The sequence below is a fragment of the Mustelus asterias genome, chromosome 7 (genome assembly GCF_964213995.1).
Source record: "Mustelus asterias chromosome 7, sMusAst1.hap1.1, whole genome shotgun sequence".
NCBI classification, from domain to species: Eukaryota; Metazoa; Chordata; class Chondrichthyes; order Carcharhiniformes; family Triakidae; genus Mustelus; species Mustelus asterias.
The window spans coordinates 129406403-129420868 of NC_135807.1; the positions used below are offsets into that span (position 1 = coordinate 129406403).

General features: G+C 43.2%; 1 protein-coding gene across 3 annotated transcripts in view; it reads right to left on the minus strand.

Annotated features, from left to right (window-relative positions):
* slc35b3 (solute carrier family 35 member B3) overlaps positions 1-11056 on the minus strand; it is a 40596-nt gene extending 29540 nt beyond the window's left edge. The window contains exons 1-3 of one of the 3 annotated variants that reach the window (XM_078216825.1): positions 10949-11056; positions 9184-9433; positions 7875-7996 (exon numbers count right to left, since the gene is read on the minus strand). In XM_078216825.1, coding sequence (XP_078072951.1) covers positions 7875-7996; positions 9184-9433; positions 10949-10971 — 395 coding nt within the window. In that variant the 5' untranslated portion in view covers positions 10972-11056. The other 2 variants (XM_078216826.1, XM_078216827.1) reach the window with 2 other exon arrangements.
* Positions 11057-14466: the final 3410 nt, after the last annotated feature.

The following is a 14466-nucleotide window of genomic DNA, read 5'->3' on the forward strand; positions in this document are numbered from 1 at the left end:
GATGAGTGATTAGCGCCTCAATACAATTAAACCCAAAAGATCATACAAGTTGATAGCAATATTCAGAATAGTTATAGTTTGAAGTTAATACAGTTGCATCGAGCTGAATTTTTAAACATGTACAGAACATAAATTATATAAAATGGAAAAAGGTGCAATGTTTGGCAATTTTAGTCGATTGGAAATAAATATGCCCTTGAATACAGCAAGTCTTTACCAATCCCACAAACTTCTTCAAAAAGATTTGAATCAGGTCATGATCTGGACAGCAATTACAAACAAGTCAAGTTTGAAAAATTTTCTTTAACACTCAGGCTCTTCTGATGGGTCTGTGAATAACTGAGCCACAGGGACTAGGAATTATCAGTGCAATTCTCCCAAAATTGACCAAACCAGTGCAAAAGATAAAGAAATTTCAAGTGTAAATTACTTTAATTGCAAATCAAGTTTCAATAACCTCGAAATAGTCTAAAAAACATTGTGCTGGAATCTGGTTCTGCCATTAAACTGGCTACATCGCCAGATCAAATTAATCAACACTGCACATTTATACCAACTGCACCTGCTTATAGGTCTTCAAGGAGGTTTTAATAATTTAGCTTTTTTAAAAAATGTGCAAGGGGAGATGATGGCCTAGTGGTAATATCGCTAATGTTCTGGGAACACGGGTTTGAATTCTGCCACGGCAGAAGGTGGAATTTGAATTCAGTAAAAAATATCTGGAATTAAGAATCTACTGATGACCATAAAACCATCGTCGATTGTCGGAAAAAACCCATCTGGTTCACTAATGTCTTTTAGGAGAGGAAATTTGTCATCCTTAACTAGTCTGGCCTACATGTGACTCCACAGCCACTGCAATGTGGTTGACTCTCAACTGCCCTCGGGCAACTCGGGATGGGCAATAAATGCTGGCCAGCCAGCGACACCCATGTCCCACGAATAAATAAAATAGGCAGTTTGCAAACTTTTAATATTTTCTACATTTACTAAGGAAACTGAAGACTGTAGACTAATGTAACTAGCAAATGATTCTGCACGGCATTTTTAAAAAAAATCATTGTAGTTAAAGTCAGGTTGCCCACTGGACTAGACAGCATTTAAAAATACAGTTTTTTTTGTCATTAAACTCATTTTCAGCAGTATCACTAAAACTGCACAAGATTACCATTCTTAAATACGTTAAGGAATGCATCTTAATGCTTTATTTAAAAAATGTTCTAAAGGCTGCCTGGTTTATTGAAGATTTCACAATTCAGCTATATGCAAATATGACAGTGCAATTTGCAACCGTTTGCTAACTGCACCCAGAGGACAAGCATTTGGCCCATAGGCTTGATCCCTAGGTCAGAAAGATCTGAGCTTTGCTTCCCACACTGTACAACACAAGCTGCGGAGAAGTAGGAATAAGCCATACAGTCACTTGACATGTGCCACCATCCAAGATCATGACTGATCTTCAATGTCAACTCTACTTTACCGCCTGATCCCCATATCTCCCAATTCTCTTAGTTCAAAACTCTATCAATCTTAGCCTTGAATATAATCAATGACCAAACATCCACAGACCCACCAGGTAGACTAGAGAATTCCAATCATTCACAACTCTCCAAATGAAGAAACGTTGCCTCAGCTAACTCTGAAACAGCTGAACTCTTCACTTGAGACTATGCCACCTAGTTAAATTATCTGCAGTCAGAGGAAACAATGTCTTATGGTCTACCTTGTCAAGCGTTTAGAACCTTACATGTTTCAATGAGATTCCCTCTCATTCTAAATTTGAGAGGTCCATTTTACTCAGTCTGTCCTCTGAGTATAACTCTCATTCCAGTAATCAATTCAGTGAACCTTTGATACATCCTAAGGGAACTCTCTCCTTCCTTCATTACGGAGACCAAAGCTTTACCCAGTATTCTAGGTCTCACTAAAGCTCTGTAAAGTTGCAGCATGGCTGCCTTACTCTTGTACTCTAATTTCATTACAAAACTGATTGCTCTAACTGCATGTTAACTGTGTCTCAGGTACAAGGACATAAGGATCCCTCAGAACTGCAACGGTTAATAGTTTATCACCACGTAAAAAATATTGGTTTTTTATTCTTCCTACTAAAGTGGATAACCTCACATTTATCCACATTATACTCCATCTGCCAATTCTTGCCTATTTCTAACTTGTATAGAATCCTTTAGAGTTTGTATCCTCACAGCTTACTTTTATACCTAGCCTTGTATTTTTAGCACTCTTGGATACATTATATTCAGTTCGTTCTTCTAAGTTAATTGTTGTTAATAATTGAGGCCCCAGCATTGATCCTTGCGGCACTCACCAGTAAGTCTGCCAACATAAAAACGATCCCATTCTCTGTCCATTAACCAAATTACTACCCATGCTAACATTTTATTCTTGACTCCGCAATCTCTTACTGTGTATAGCAGCCTTGCATTCGGCACCTTATTGAATGCTTCAACTAGGCTGTTGATTTGGCACTACAATAGACACCATTACTTTGGGTTGGCTTTGTGTCCATTACCCAGTGACCCACTGCTGTTGCCCGTCATGAAGTAAGGAGTCTAACGACACCAGGTTAAAGTCCAACAGGTTTATTTGGTAGCAAACGCCACTAGCTTTCGGAGCGCTGCTCCTTCGTCAGGTGAGTGGAAGATCTGCTCATAAACAGCAAACAGGGCATATAAGGACACAAACTCAATTTACAGAATAATGAATGGAATGCGAGTCTTTACAACTAATCAAGCCCGTCATGAAGGACAGCTAATCAAGCCCGTCATGAAGGACAGGATTGGATTATTGTGTTCCTCACGGTTAAACAGCTTGCTGATACTGATGTTGCAATCAAGGTTCATGCACTTATGGTCACTTGATCCCAAGGCAACAATTGCAATGCCTTAAAAAAAATTGGTTTATGACTTTAAGGAAAAAATCCCACTTATCTTTCTAATCTAGCATAAGTTTCTGCCTACCAATATTTACATTACTTTAAAAGATAAAGAATATGATACCAATTTATGCTATTTAATTTTTCAGTTCGGAAGAATAAAGATCAGCACATTAAACCTACTGAATATGGGCACTACAAATGATTGATTTTTATTGTTATGCCAAAATTGTAGCAGCAGGAGATTATCATTAACTGCAAATGCAATGAGCAATGCCGGTTTTGTTTAATCCACTAAAAGTAATTTTAACAATGCCTTGGATGCACACTGTACTTGGAACACCTTCAGAGAAAGTTCAGATGACTGTAAACAATGAACAAATAACAAAGATTAAGTTATGTAGCAAATAACTGTCCAAATGAAAAGAGGCCTTTGCAGCACTAGCAATCCTTGCATTCACAGCAGATCAAAAACAACTACTTAGGCCCGTTTAAAAACGAATCAGCCAAACAAATCCTCAAAATTGTGCTGGAGGTAGTTTAAGCGTTTCTTTTTGCCCATTTTTATGTTGCATATGGGTAAATACAAAATCTTCCAAAAGCCACAGCATTAGGCAGCCAAGCTCATAGAATGCAATTTAAATTGGCTGCACAGCACAAATAGCTTCTTATATAGGCAGTAACCAATGACACAATTTCCTTATTTGCTGGAGCTTTCTGTTGTGATTGGCAGGAAGCAATTTGAAGATAACACAAATATAAAACCACCTCAGCACTTCCTTCTGTACTGCTACAAATTTTAACTTTCTGAAGACATCACAAAAGTACAAGATTAACAGATCTCCTCCTCTCATTAAAATTGGGTAACTCTTCCCAGCTGTTGCAGCAACAATGGCTTCCATGCCTAATTACAATTGATTCTACTGCAAAGCAGGGCAGCTTCTTGAAAAAAGAGCCATAAAAATTAGCTGCCTTGAAACATTTTCTAGGCCACAAAAAATCTGGAACGGTCATAAATCTGATCTATTCAGGACACTGTCAAATCTAACTGTGCAGTGTCCCTTGCCATTACCTTTTCCTTCACAGAAATGTGACAACACAGGAGGCCATTCAGCCCACAGTGTCTGCACTGGCTCTCTGAATGAGCCATTTACCGTGTGTTATTCCCCACCTTTCCCCATAATCCTGCACCTCCTTCCTTTTCAGACAGTGATCCAATTTCTTTTGGAATGCCTTGATTGAACTTGCCTTCACCACACTCTCAGGCAGTGTATTCCAAACCTCAACCACTCGCTGTACAAAAATGTCACTTTTGCATCTTTTGTCAATTACTCTAAATCAATGCCTCTTGTTATCAATCCTTTTAGGCCACTTGGCTCCTCAAGCTTCTCCACAATTCAACAAGATCATGGCTGATCTGATTTGGACCTCAACTCCACATTTCCACTGACCCCGACCTGTCCCCTTTTGAGTGTTGCACATTTTGTTTATAGGATCACAGGAATATGCGGTAATAGGCCATTCAGCCCATCGAGCCTGTTCTGCCATTCAATATGATCATGGCTGACCATCCACCTCAATGCCTTTTTCTCTACACTATCCCCATATCCTTTCACATCATTGGCAGTTAGAGATCTGTCAACCTCCACTTTAAACATACTCAATTACTGAGCTCCCAGAGTCCTCTGGGGTAGAGAATTCCAAATATTCACAAATCTCTGAGCAAATAAAATCTCCTCGTCCTGGTTCTAAGTGGCTTCCCCCTCATTTAGAAATTGTGTCCCCTGATTCTAGACTCCTCATCCAAAGGAAACATCCTACCTGCATCTACCCTGTAGTGTTAATAAGATCATCTCTCATTCTGCAAAACTTATTTAGAATTATCGACTGGTTAAAGCACAGAAGCAACTCAGCTTGTCCCAATCACTGCCTTTTCCCCATACCCAGCAATCTTCCTCTCTCTCTTCAGTTAATTATCTTCGGAAAGCCACAGTTGAATCTTCCCCCACCACATTTTCACATTCCAAATACTAACCACTCTCTGTGCAAAACAAGATATCCCCACAGTGCCTTTAAGTCTTTCATCATTCACCCTTAACATCCGTGTACTTTTGCTCTCTACCATTCGACCAATAGGAACAATTTCTCCCTATCCACTCTGCCCAGATCCCATCTGGTTTTAATCACTTCAATAGAATCTTCTCTCAATCATCGCTTCTCTAAAGGGAACAGCCCCAGCTTCTTCAACCTATCCACATCACGGAAGCCTGGACCTATTCTCATGAATCTTTTTTGCACCCTCGCTAACGATTTCATATCCAGGTGCCCAGAATTGAACATATTACTCCAGTTGAGATCAACCAATATTTTAAGGTTCACCATAACTTCCTTGCTTTTGTTCTCTATTCCTGTTTACAAAGCCTAGGATATTGTATGCTTGCTAAACCTGCTCTGCCACCTTCAATGTACACCTGCAGTATACATATACCCCCCAAGGTCTCTCCATTTCCCCTTTCAAAGCATACCGTTTAGAATGGAATCCTTTACTTTGCCTGCCCTTGAACTTCTTACCAAAGTGTTGCACTTCATTACTGTTTAATGTTATGTTTTAAAATGAATTGATTTATTACTGTCACATGTATTGGGATACAGTGAAAAGTATTGTTTCTTGCAAGCTATACAGACAAAACATACCATTCATAGAGTACACCGAGGAAAAGGAAAAGAGAAGGTGCAGAATACAGAGTTGCAGTGAGGAAAAAAGAAAGATCGGCTTAATATGTGATAGGACCATTCAAAAGTCTGATGACAGCAGGGAAGAAGCTGTTCTTGAGTCCGTGCTTTCAGACTTTTGTATCTTTTTCCCGAAGGAGGAAGTGGACGAGACTGTGGACGAGAGTATGTCCAGGGTGTGTGGGGTCCTTGATTATGCTGGCTGCTTTCCTGAGGCAACGGGAAGTGTAGATGGAGTCAATGAATGGAAGGCTGGTTTGCGTGATAGACAGGGCTACATTCACAACAGTTCGTAGTTTCTTGTGGTCAGAGCAGAAGCCATACCAAGCTATGATACATCAGAAAGGATGCTTTCGATGGTGCATTTGTAAATATTGGCGACAATCATAGTGGACATGTCGAATTTCCTTAGCCTCGAGAAAGTAGAGACATTGTTGGGCTTTCTTAAATATAATGTCGGTATGGAGGGACTAGGACAGATTGTTGGTGATCTGAACACCTAAAAGATTGAAGCTCTCATCCATCTCCACTTCATCACCTTCAATGTAGACAGGGACATGTCCTCCACTACGTTTCCTGAAGTTGATGACCAACTCCTTCATTTTACTGACATTGGAGGGAGAGATTAGCACCATTGCACCATTTCACTAGATTCATTACCTCTTTCCTGTATTCCGTTTGGTCATTGTTTGAGATCTGACCCACTGCAATGGTGTCATCAGCAAACTCTGACCATGCAGTCATAAGGAGTATAGTAATGGGTTGAGGACACAGCTTTGCAGGACATTGGTGTTGAGGATAATCGTGCAAGAGGTGTCATTACCTATCCTTACTGATTGCAGTCTGTGGGTTAGGAAGTCTGGTCGCAAAAGGAGGAGCTGAGTGCTAGGCCAAGGAGTTTGCAGATGAGTTTTGTTGAGATAATGGTGTTAAAAGGTTGAGCTGTAATCAACAAAAAGGAGTCTGACACAAGTGTCCTTGTTATCCAGGTATGCCAGGGTTGAGTGTAAGGCCAGGGAGATGGCATCTGCTGTGGACCTCTTGGAGCAATAGACGAACTGTAGTAGGTCCAGGCAATCTGGGAGACCAGAGTTGATCTGTGCCACAACTAACCTTTCGAAGCACTTCATGATGATGGATGTCAGAGCCACCGGGTGATAGTCATTAAGGCACACCGCCTGGCTTTTCTTTCGGTACAGGGATGATGACCATCTTCTTGAAGCAGGTGGCGGCCTCAGATCAGTAAGGAGAGATTAAAGATGTCTGTGAATACCCCCGTCAGATAGTCCGCGCAGGATCTGAGTGCTCATCCGGGTACCCCATCCAGACCAGTTGCTTTACATGGGTTAACTTTTAAGGCGGCCAATCTGACGTCTGCGATGGTGACCTCGGATACCAGTTCGACCAAGGCTGTCGGGGCAGATGACGTCCTCACGCTAACCTCTTCCTCAAAACGAGCATGGAATGCGTTGAGCTCATCGGGAAGGGCTGCACTGTTGCCAGCGATTCTACTCGTCTTCACCTTGTAGCCTGTAACATCATGTAGACCTTGACATAATCGGTGGGTGTTCGTGGGGCTAACCTGGGACTCTAGCTTGGTCTGGTATTATCTCTTGGCATCTATGATGTTTCTCCATAGGCCGTATCTGGATTTTGCTTTTAGGTCAGGGTCACCAGGCTTGAAACTAAATGTGGTACTTGACTGGCAATGGAAGCAGATTCAGCAGCAATTTTTCAAAGGCATCAGTTGGACAGCACCAATTGGATAGAGTCAGCACATATATACGGGCTAAATATCCTCCTTCAGTGCAGTATGATATTGTGATACACTCAACTAATTTTTGTTCTCTGCAGTTTTAAAAAGGCAACTATTATTGCACAGTAAAACCAACATTGGATATGCAATTCTGGCCAGCCCAAATGTAGACACAACCCATGGTTAGCAAGAATCCCTCGACATTCATGACTGCCAAGTAGTTCAAAGCATCATTGCTAATACTTGGTCATTTCATCTGTTTACAGAGTTTAAAAGATGGTTGACTGAAAACAATTGGAAATGGTGTGTAAACATTCACACAGAAAAGTGACCTAACAAGTTGCCTTTTAATTCAGTATTTCCAAACATTTTTGTTTTTATTTCCCTTTCAAGATCTCAGCAACTCCAGTTCATAGCTTCTTTGGTCTTTACTTCACGGCTGCTTACTAAAATTCCAACCAGGGGTTATCATAAAAAAAAATACACAATTACCTCCTCCTCTTGTCTTGCGTGAGTTGCAGCTCGATCAGCCCGAAGGTGGAATAAAACGCAAACTGCAACAGAGTGAGGTACAAGCCGTATGGCTTAAAACCTTCCACAGAGAAAATTAGCTCCTGTAAGAAAAAATGTCAATTTAGAAATGCAAATCATTGTACAGTATGTGTCCTGTGATTATTTTTTGTTTTGCATATGTATAACATGGAATTAAGTTAAACACATCTTGCAACAACTAAAGTTAATGTTGAAATGCAACAATGCTGCCAATAATTGCAGTGTTGATTTTTTTTTGTATTTATACAATAAGGAATTTAATTAAATAACTTGGGCTCCTGTACAAAACAATGTTAACTTAAAAATGCAACAACTCGACAAATGATTCAGAATTAAAATAAATGGAGCTCCTGTAAAAAACGGTGTTAACTTTTTTAAAAAACGCCATCCTTAAATTTACAAAGCCAAAGCTGAGAATGGACTGGGCAAACTCAAATCCATTCTTTGCTTGCTCCAAAAACCAAATTCCAATTGAAACCAATTCATGGTTCCCACAAGAGAGACAAACAAGATCTAAGCTGACAAGATAGGACTTTGCACCCCATCTTGGGCATGATCTGACGTTTGAGCTTAGTCAAAAGGCCAAGTAGGTAAGTAAAAACCGGTGTTAACTTAGAAATGTAACCCCTCTTCAAATGATTGCACAAAGTGTGCTGATTTTTGGGGAGGGGAATGAAATTGAGCATCTGTTAAAAAAAACAATGTTAGCTTAAAAATGTAAACTTAAAAATGCAACAACTCTGCCAATAATTGCAGTGTTGATTTTTTTGCATTTATAAATTAGAGAATGTAATTAAATTGAGCACCTGTAAAAGACAATGCTAACTTAGATGCAACAACTCTGCAAATGATTGCCCAGTGTGATTTTTTTGCATGAAATTGAACTCCTGCAAAAGCCAATGTTAACTTAGAAATGCAACAGCTCTGCCAATAATTGCAGTGTTGATTTTTCTGCATTTATAAAAATGGGAAATTTAATTAAATAAATTGAGCTCCTGTAAAAACCAATGTTAACTTAGAAATGCAACAACTCTGCAAATGTCATGATCTTTTTTGCATGGGGAAATCAAATAAAATTGAGCTGTAAGCAACGATGTTGACTTGGAAATGCAACAATTTAGCAGATGATTACAAAGAGTGTGCTCTGATATTTTCTGGTTTTGCATTTTGTATAAGGGCGGATTAAATATTTTTTGAAACAAAACTGCATCTGTCTGCAATGTTTAAAAGCGACTGATTTATGAGTGACCTGCAGGTATCCATAGATGAGATAGAAGGTGAAGACCCCGGCCACACAGATGAGGAACTGCATGGTCCTGGAGAAGTCGCTCAGGTTGAAGCCAATCACCCGCAGCTCGTCCGCCGGCTTGATGTGCGGGGACATGGAGTCGGGCTTGTCGGGCACGCTGATGGAGATGTACTTCCTGGGCCCGGAGCCGCTCATGGCCTCGCCCAGCCACCGCCGCCAGCAGGGCCGGCCGCCCTCAGCAGGCTGCTCGCTGTGGTAAATTATACAAAAATAAATCGATAAAACACCGGGATAGAGAGCCGCGAATGTGACCCGCCACCCGGAGACACAATCACCGCTTCATCAGCGCCATCCCTACTGACTCTTGCAGCAGCCGGTGTCCGTGGATCGGCTTTGCCCGGGTTAGGCCGCGGATCGGCTCTGCCCGGGTTAGGCCGTAAATCCACCCCCCTCCTCCCCCACCACCACAACAACAACAACAACAACCTGCCAACTGTCACCGCCCGTGCGCAGGCGCGCGCCTCAGCTCTGCCAAAACTGGCCCGGGGAGGGCGGGGCCTATTACACTGGCCGGCGCAGCACACACGCCTGCGTAGTAGCTCCGACCCTGCTTCTCTTCAGCTCGCCCCGCCTTCCTTCTTCCTCCTCCACCCTCCCATCCAGAACTGCCGTCGTCTTGGAAACGCATGCCCCTTGCCAATCGGGGGGGGGAGGAGCACCAGCTGCAAGCTGTCGCGCGCGCCCCATAAATTTGGTAGTGATGGGGAGGGGGGGCCAGTATCAGCCACTGCGCGTGCGCAGACTTGCTTCTCTTACAGAGGTGAGGGTCGGGCTTTGCGCGTGCGCAGGTTTGCCCCGTCACCATGAGAGAGGGGAGGAGCCAAATCAGTTGTTGCGCGGTGTGTGCTGTGATTAAATATAATGGGAGGAGCCAGGGCCGTCCTCAGCGGCGGAGGAGGAGGAGGAGACAGGACCAACCCACTGCGCCTGCGCAGCTCATCAGCCTGTCAATCTTTGGCGGGGGAGGCCCGGGCAGCCGCTGCGTGTTGCGCAGTTTGGTCCATTGGAGTGGAGTGGAGGGAAGGGCTTGGGGCGAGCCGCCGCGCTTGCGCAGCCTTGCCCCCCTGTCAATCTGAGTAAGGGGGGGAGGAGCCAGGGCCAGGTGTTGCGAGTGCGCAGTTTGGCCCTGTCAATCCGGGGGGGCCTGGGGCTCACACCGGACTGAATGCGCGCAGGCGCAATGAAGCACAGTGATCGCTGGGAGACCAGTTCACCTGTGGTTCCACCCCCTCTGTCTCATTAATGCCCATCCTCATCCATTTTGTATTAAATCTGTATACCGACCATTGGATTTAGGAGACGAAGGGCTCTGGAGGCGCCCTGCTGTGCTACCGCGAACATGTCCCCCCCGCTGCAGCTGGACTCTGTCCCCCTCCCCCAGCATTGCTCCCTGACACTGGGGCCATCCACCTCTCCAGATGTCCAGGGTTTAGGGGGAAGAAAACTAAACCCGTTGGTAAAGGAGCAGATAGTTGGTAAGACCACCGATGAAACGAATGTGGTTTGCAAAACTCAGGTAGCAATGCCCCAAGCCCTCCAACCTGATCTATAAATCCACCCTGATAAAACAATGCCTCCTGTCATCCTCTCTGAACTGACCATAAACCATGTATTAGAGATGCAGGGCTGTAGCCTAAACATGCATGCATTTTGTACACTAACTATAGGTCAGTTATTTATTCCAACAGCTACATTATCATCTTACCCTGGAGTCTCAGTGCTGGTCATCCCCTGGTATCTAAACTTTTTGAGTTGCTTTCTGAACTGTTGCTTCCCGGATCAGATTATTTTGTCAACTTCCTGAATTGTAATCTCCCCAAGTGGGTGAGTCCAGCCTGTTGATTTTACTCAGCGTCATTTGAATACAGGCTTCAAATGATCAGAGTGCGAAGGTGAAAAAGTCTGCTACAGTCATGTAAAGCAACTTGTCTTACTTTGCGTTGCTCTTTGAAAACAAAATAATTTCAATTAAGGCCAAATTAATTATCTGATTACAAAACTGTATATTGAAGCTGTCGTATTTTAATTACAGTAAGAAGTTTAACAACACCAGGTTAAAGTCCAACAGGTTTATTTGGTAGCAAATGCTTTCGGAGCGCAGTCCCAACACCGAATGCCTGAATTCGGCCTCTGATCTTCAGGTAAGCGTTCTCCAAGGCGGCCTTCACGACACACGACGGCGCAGAGTCGCTGAGCAGGAACTGATAGCCAAGTTCCACACACATGAGGACGGCCTCAACTGGGATCTTGGGTTCCTGTCACACTATCTAATCCCCACAGCTTGCCTGGACTTGCAGAATCTCACTGGCTGTCCTGTCTGGAGACGATACACATCTCTTTAACCTGTGCTTAATGCTCTCTCCACTCACATTGTTTGTACCTTTAAGACTTGATTATCTGTAAAGACTGCATTCCAATCATTATTCTGTAAATTGAGTTTGTGTCTCTGTATGCCCTGTTTGTGAACAGATCTCCACTCCATCTGACAAAGGGGCAGCGCTCCAAAAGCTAGTGGCATTTGCTACCAAATAAACCTGCTGGACTTTAACCTGGTGTTGTTAAACTTCATACTGTGTTTACCCCAGTCCAACACCGGCATCTCCACATCATATTTTAATTATACAAAGAAGGGGGTCAGATAATCATGCAAATTAGGTCAGGATTATAAACTGGCTTGGATGTTACTCATTTACCTAAATTCTACGAACACCAGCCACCCTATATGTGGCAGAGCTGATAGAATGCTACCATTGGGGATGTTTGCTGTCCTCTTTTGCTTTAAATAAACTTTAAACTTGTTCAAATCAAAGCTGTTGGTGTGTCTCCAAGCAGTACACCAATGGGAGATATGTAAACTTAATAAAATGTTGCAACACAGGCCCAACTGATCTGTGCAGGTACTTATGAATCATACAAACCTTATCCCACCCCCAACCTACGTCTCTGACATCATTAACCTTCCAATCCTTTTGTCATGCATTGCTCGAGCTTCTTAAAGTTTATTAGTGTCACAAGTAGGCTTACATTAACATTGCAATGAAGTTACTGTGAAAATCCCCTCGTTGTCACACCTGTTCGGGCACACTGAGGGAGAATTAAGCATGGCCAATGCACCTAACCAGCACGTTTTCCAGACTGTGGGAGGAAACCGGAGCACCTGGAGGAAACCCACACAGACACGGGGAGAATATGCAGACTCCACACAGACAGTAACCCAAGTGGGGAATCGAACCAGGGTCCCTGGCGCTGTGAGGCAGCAGTGCTAACCACACCTATGCTATGCCTCAACTGCACCATTGTACCACTCTTGTGATTAAAAATGAAAAAATAGGCTAAAGACATTCATACTTGAAGCAACATGGCGGTCCTAAATATACATGGATGTGGAAGTGCCTGCAACCTTTTTTTCCTGATCTCTCTGGAGTTTTTGGAAAGTAAATCTCATTTAAACAGCTTTATTTTTATTCATTTATTTATTCATTCTTGGGACATGGGCGTCACTGGCTGACCAGCATTTATTGCCCTCCCTAGTTGCCCTTGGAGGGCAGTTGAGAATCAACCTCATTGCTGTGGCTCTGGAGTCACATGTAGCCAGACCAGGTAAGGACGGCAGATTTCCTTCCCTAAAGGACATCAGTGAACCAGATAGGTTTTTTCCGACAATCGACAATGGTTTCATGGTCATCAGTAGATTTTTAATTCCAGATTTATTGAATTCAAATTCCACCATCTGCCTTGGTGGGACTCAAACCCGGGTCCCCAGAACATTAGCTGAGTTTCTGAATGAATAATCCAGCGATAATACCACTAGGCCATCACCTCCCCACTATGCTGGGTATTCTTGTGTTCAGCTTGGGCACCTGCTGGAGGAGGAGGTGGGAAAAGCAGTGCCGGGTGTTTCGGATCCTGCCGAATGTTTTACCAGCTTTGGCCAATTCAGAACATGAATGTTGTCAGCCTGTAGGCTTCCGGGGGCCAACATGTCAAATGTTCGGATTCGAGGATAAATAAAGGAGAGTAAAAATGAGGTTTTCTTGAAGATGGAACTGGGAAGTATAAGGAGTATAATATGGAATAAGTTACGTAAAAAGTAGGAAAGGGAAACCTAGTGGAAAATTCGGAAGGTTGAGTTGGTGTCTAGTCGCCAACAGAAAGGTAAACAGCAAAGATTTTCCTTGGCACCTCAGAGTCAAAGGTTGCTTAACAGAAGTAGAATCATCCAGAGGTGAAGGGAACAAGTTTGCATTTAGGAGTGAGTGAATGTTGGAAATATTTTTAAAAAACCATGGAAGTTTAATGGTGCCTGAGGAGGGTATGGAGAAGTCACTGCTGGAGATAAATATCCAGAAGGATACGGTATGTGAAAAAACCCAGAAGATTCAACTGGCTGACAAGGTGAATATCCTACAATTGTGAATACACGTGTTGTTGCAAATATTGTTTAAAGTTGGCGAGAGGGATAATCCTAGCTGGGGAAACATTATTTTTATTCTTTCATGGGATGCAGGCCTCACTGACTAGGCCAGCATTTATTGCCCACCCCTAAATGCTCTTGAGAAGGTGGTGGTGAGCCGCCGCCTTGAAACGCTGTAGCCCATGTGTGGTAGGTGCACTAACATTGCTGTTAGGGAGACTGCGCCAGGATTTTGATTCAGTGATAGTGAAGGAATGATAGTTCCAAGTCAGGATGGTGTGTGGCATGGAAGGGAACTTGTAGGTTGGGGTGTTTCCATCCATTTGCCGCCCTTGTCCTTCTGGGTGGTGGAGGTCTGGAAGGTGCTGTTGAAGGATATCATTTATACTACTGCAGTGCATCTTGTAAATGGTAGATGCTGCTGCCACTGTGGATTAGTGGTGGAGGGAATGAATGTTGAAGGTGGTTGATGGGGTGTCAATCAAGCGGACAGCTTTACCCTGAAGGGTGTCCATCTTGAATGTGTTTGGAGCTGCGCTCATCCAGGCAAGTGGAGAGTATTCCATTACACTCTGACTTGTGCTTTGTAGATGGTGGACAGGCTTTTGAGGGTCAGAAGGTGAGTTACTCTCCTCAGAGTTAACAGCCTCTGACCTGGTCTTGTAGCCACAGTATTTATAATGGGTAGTCCAGTTCAGTTTCTGATCAGTGGTAACCCCCAGGATGTCGATACAGACTTGTGGAGACAATACCCCTGGGCGAAATGTAATGGTACTTGGAAAAGTATTGTGTTAATTAACTTGATTGAA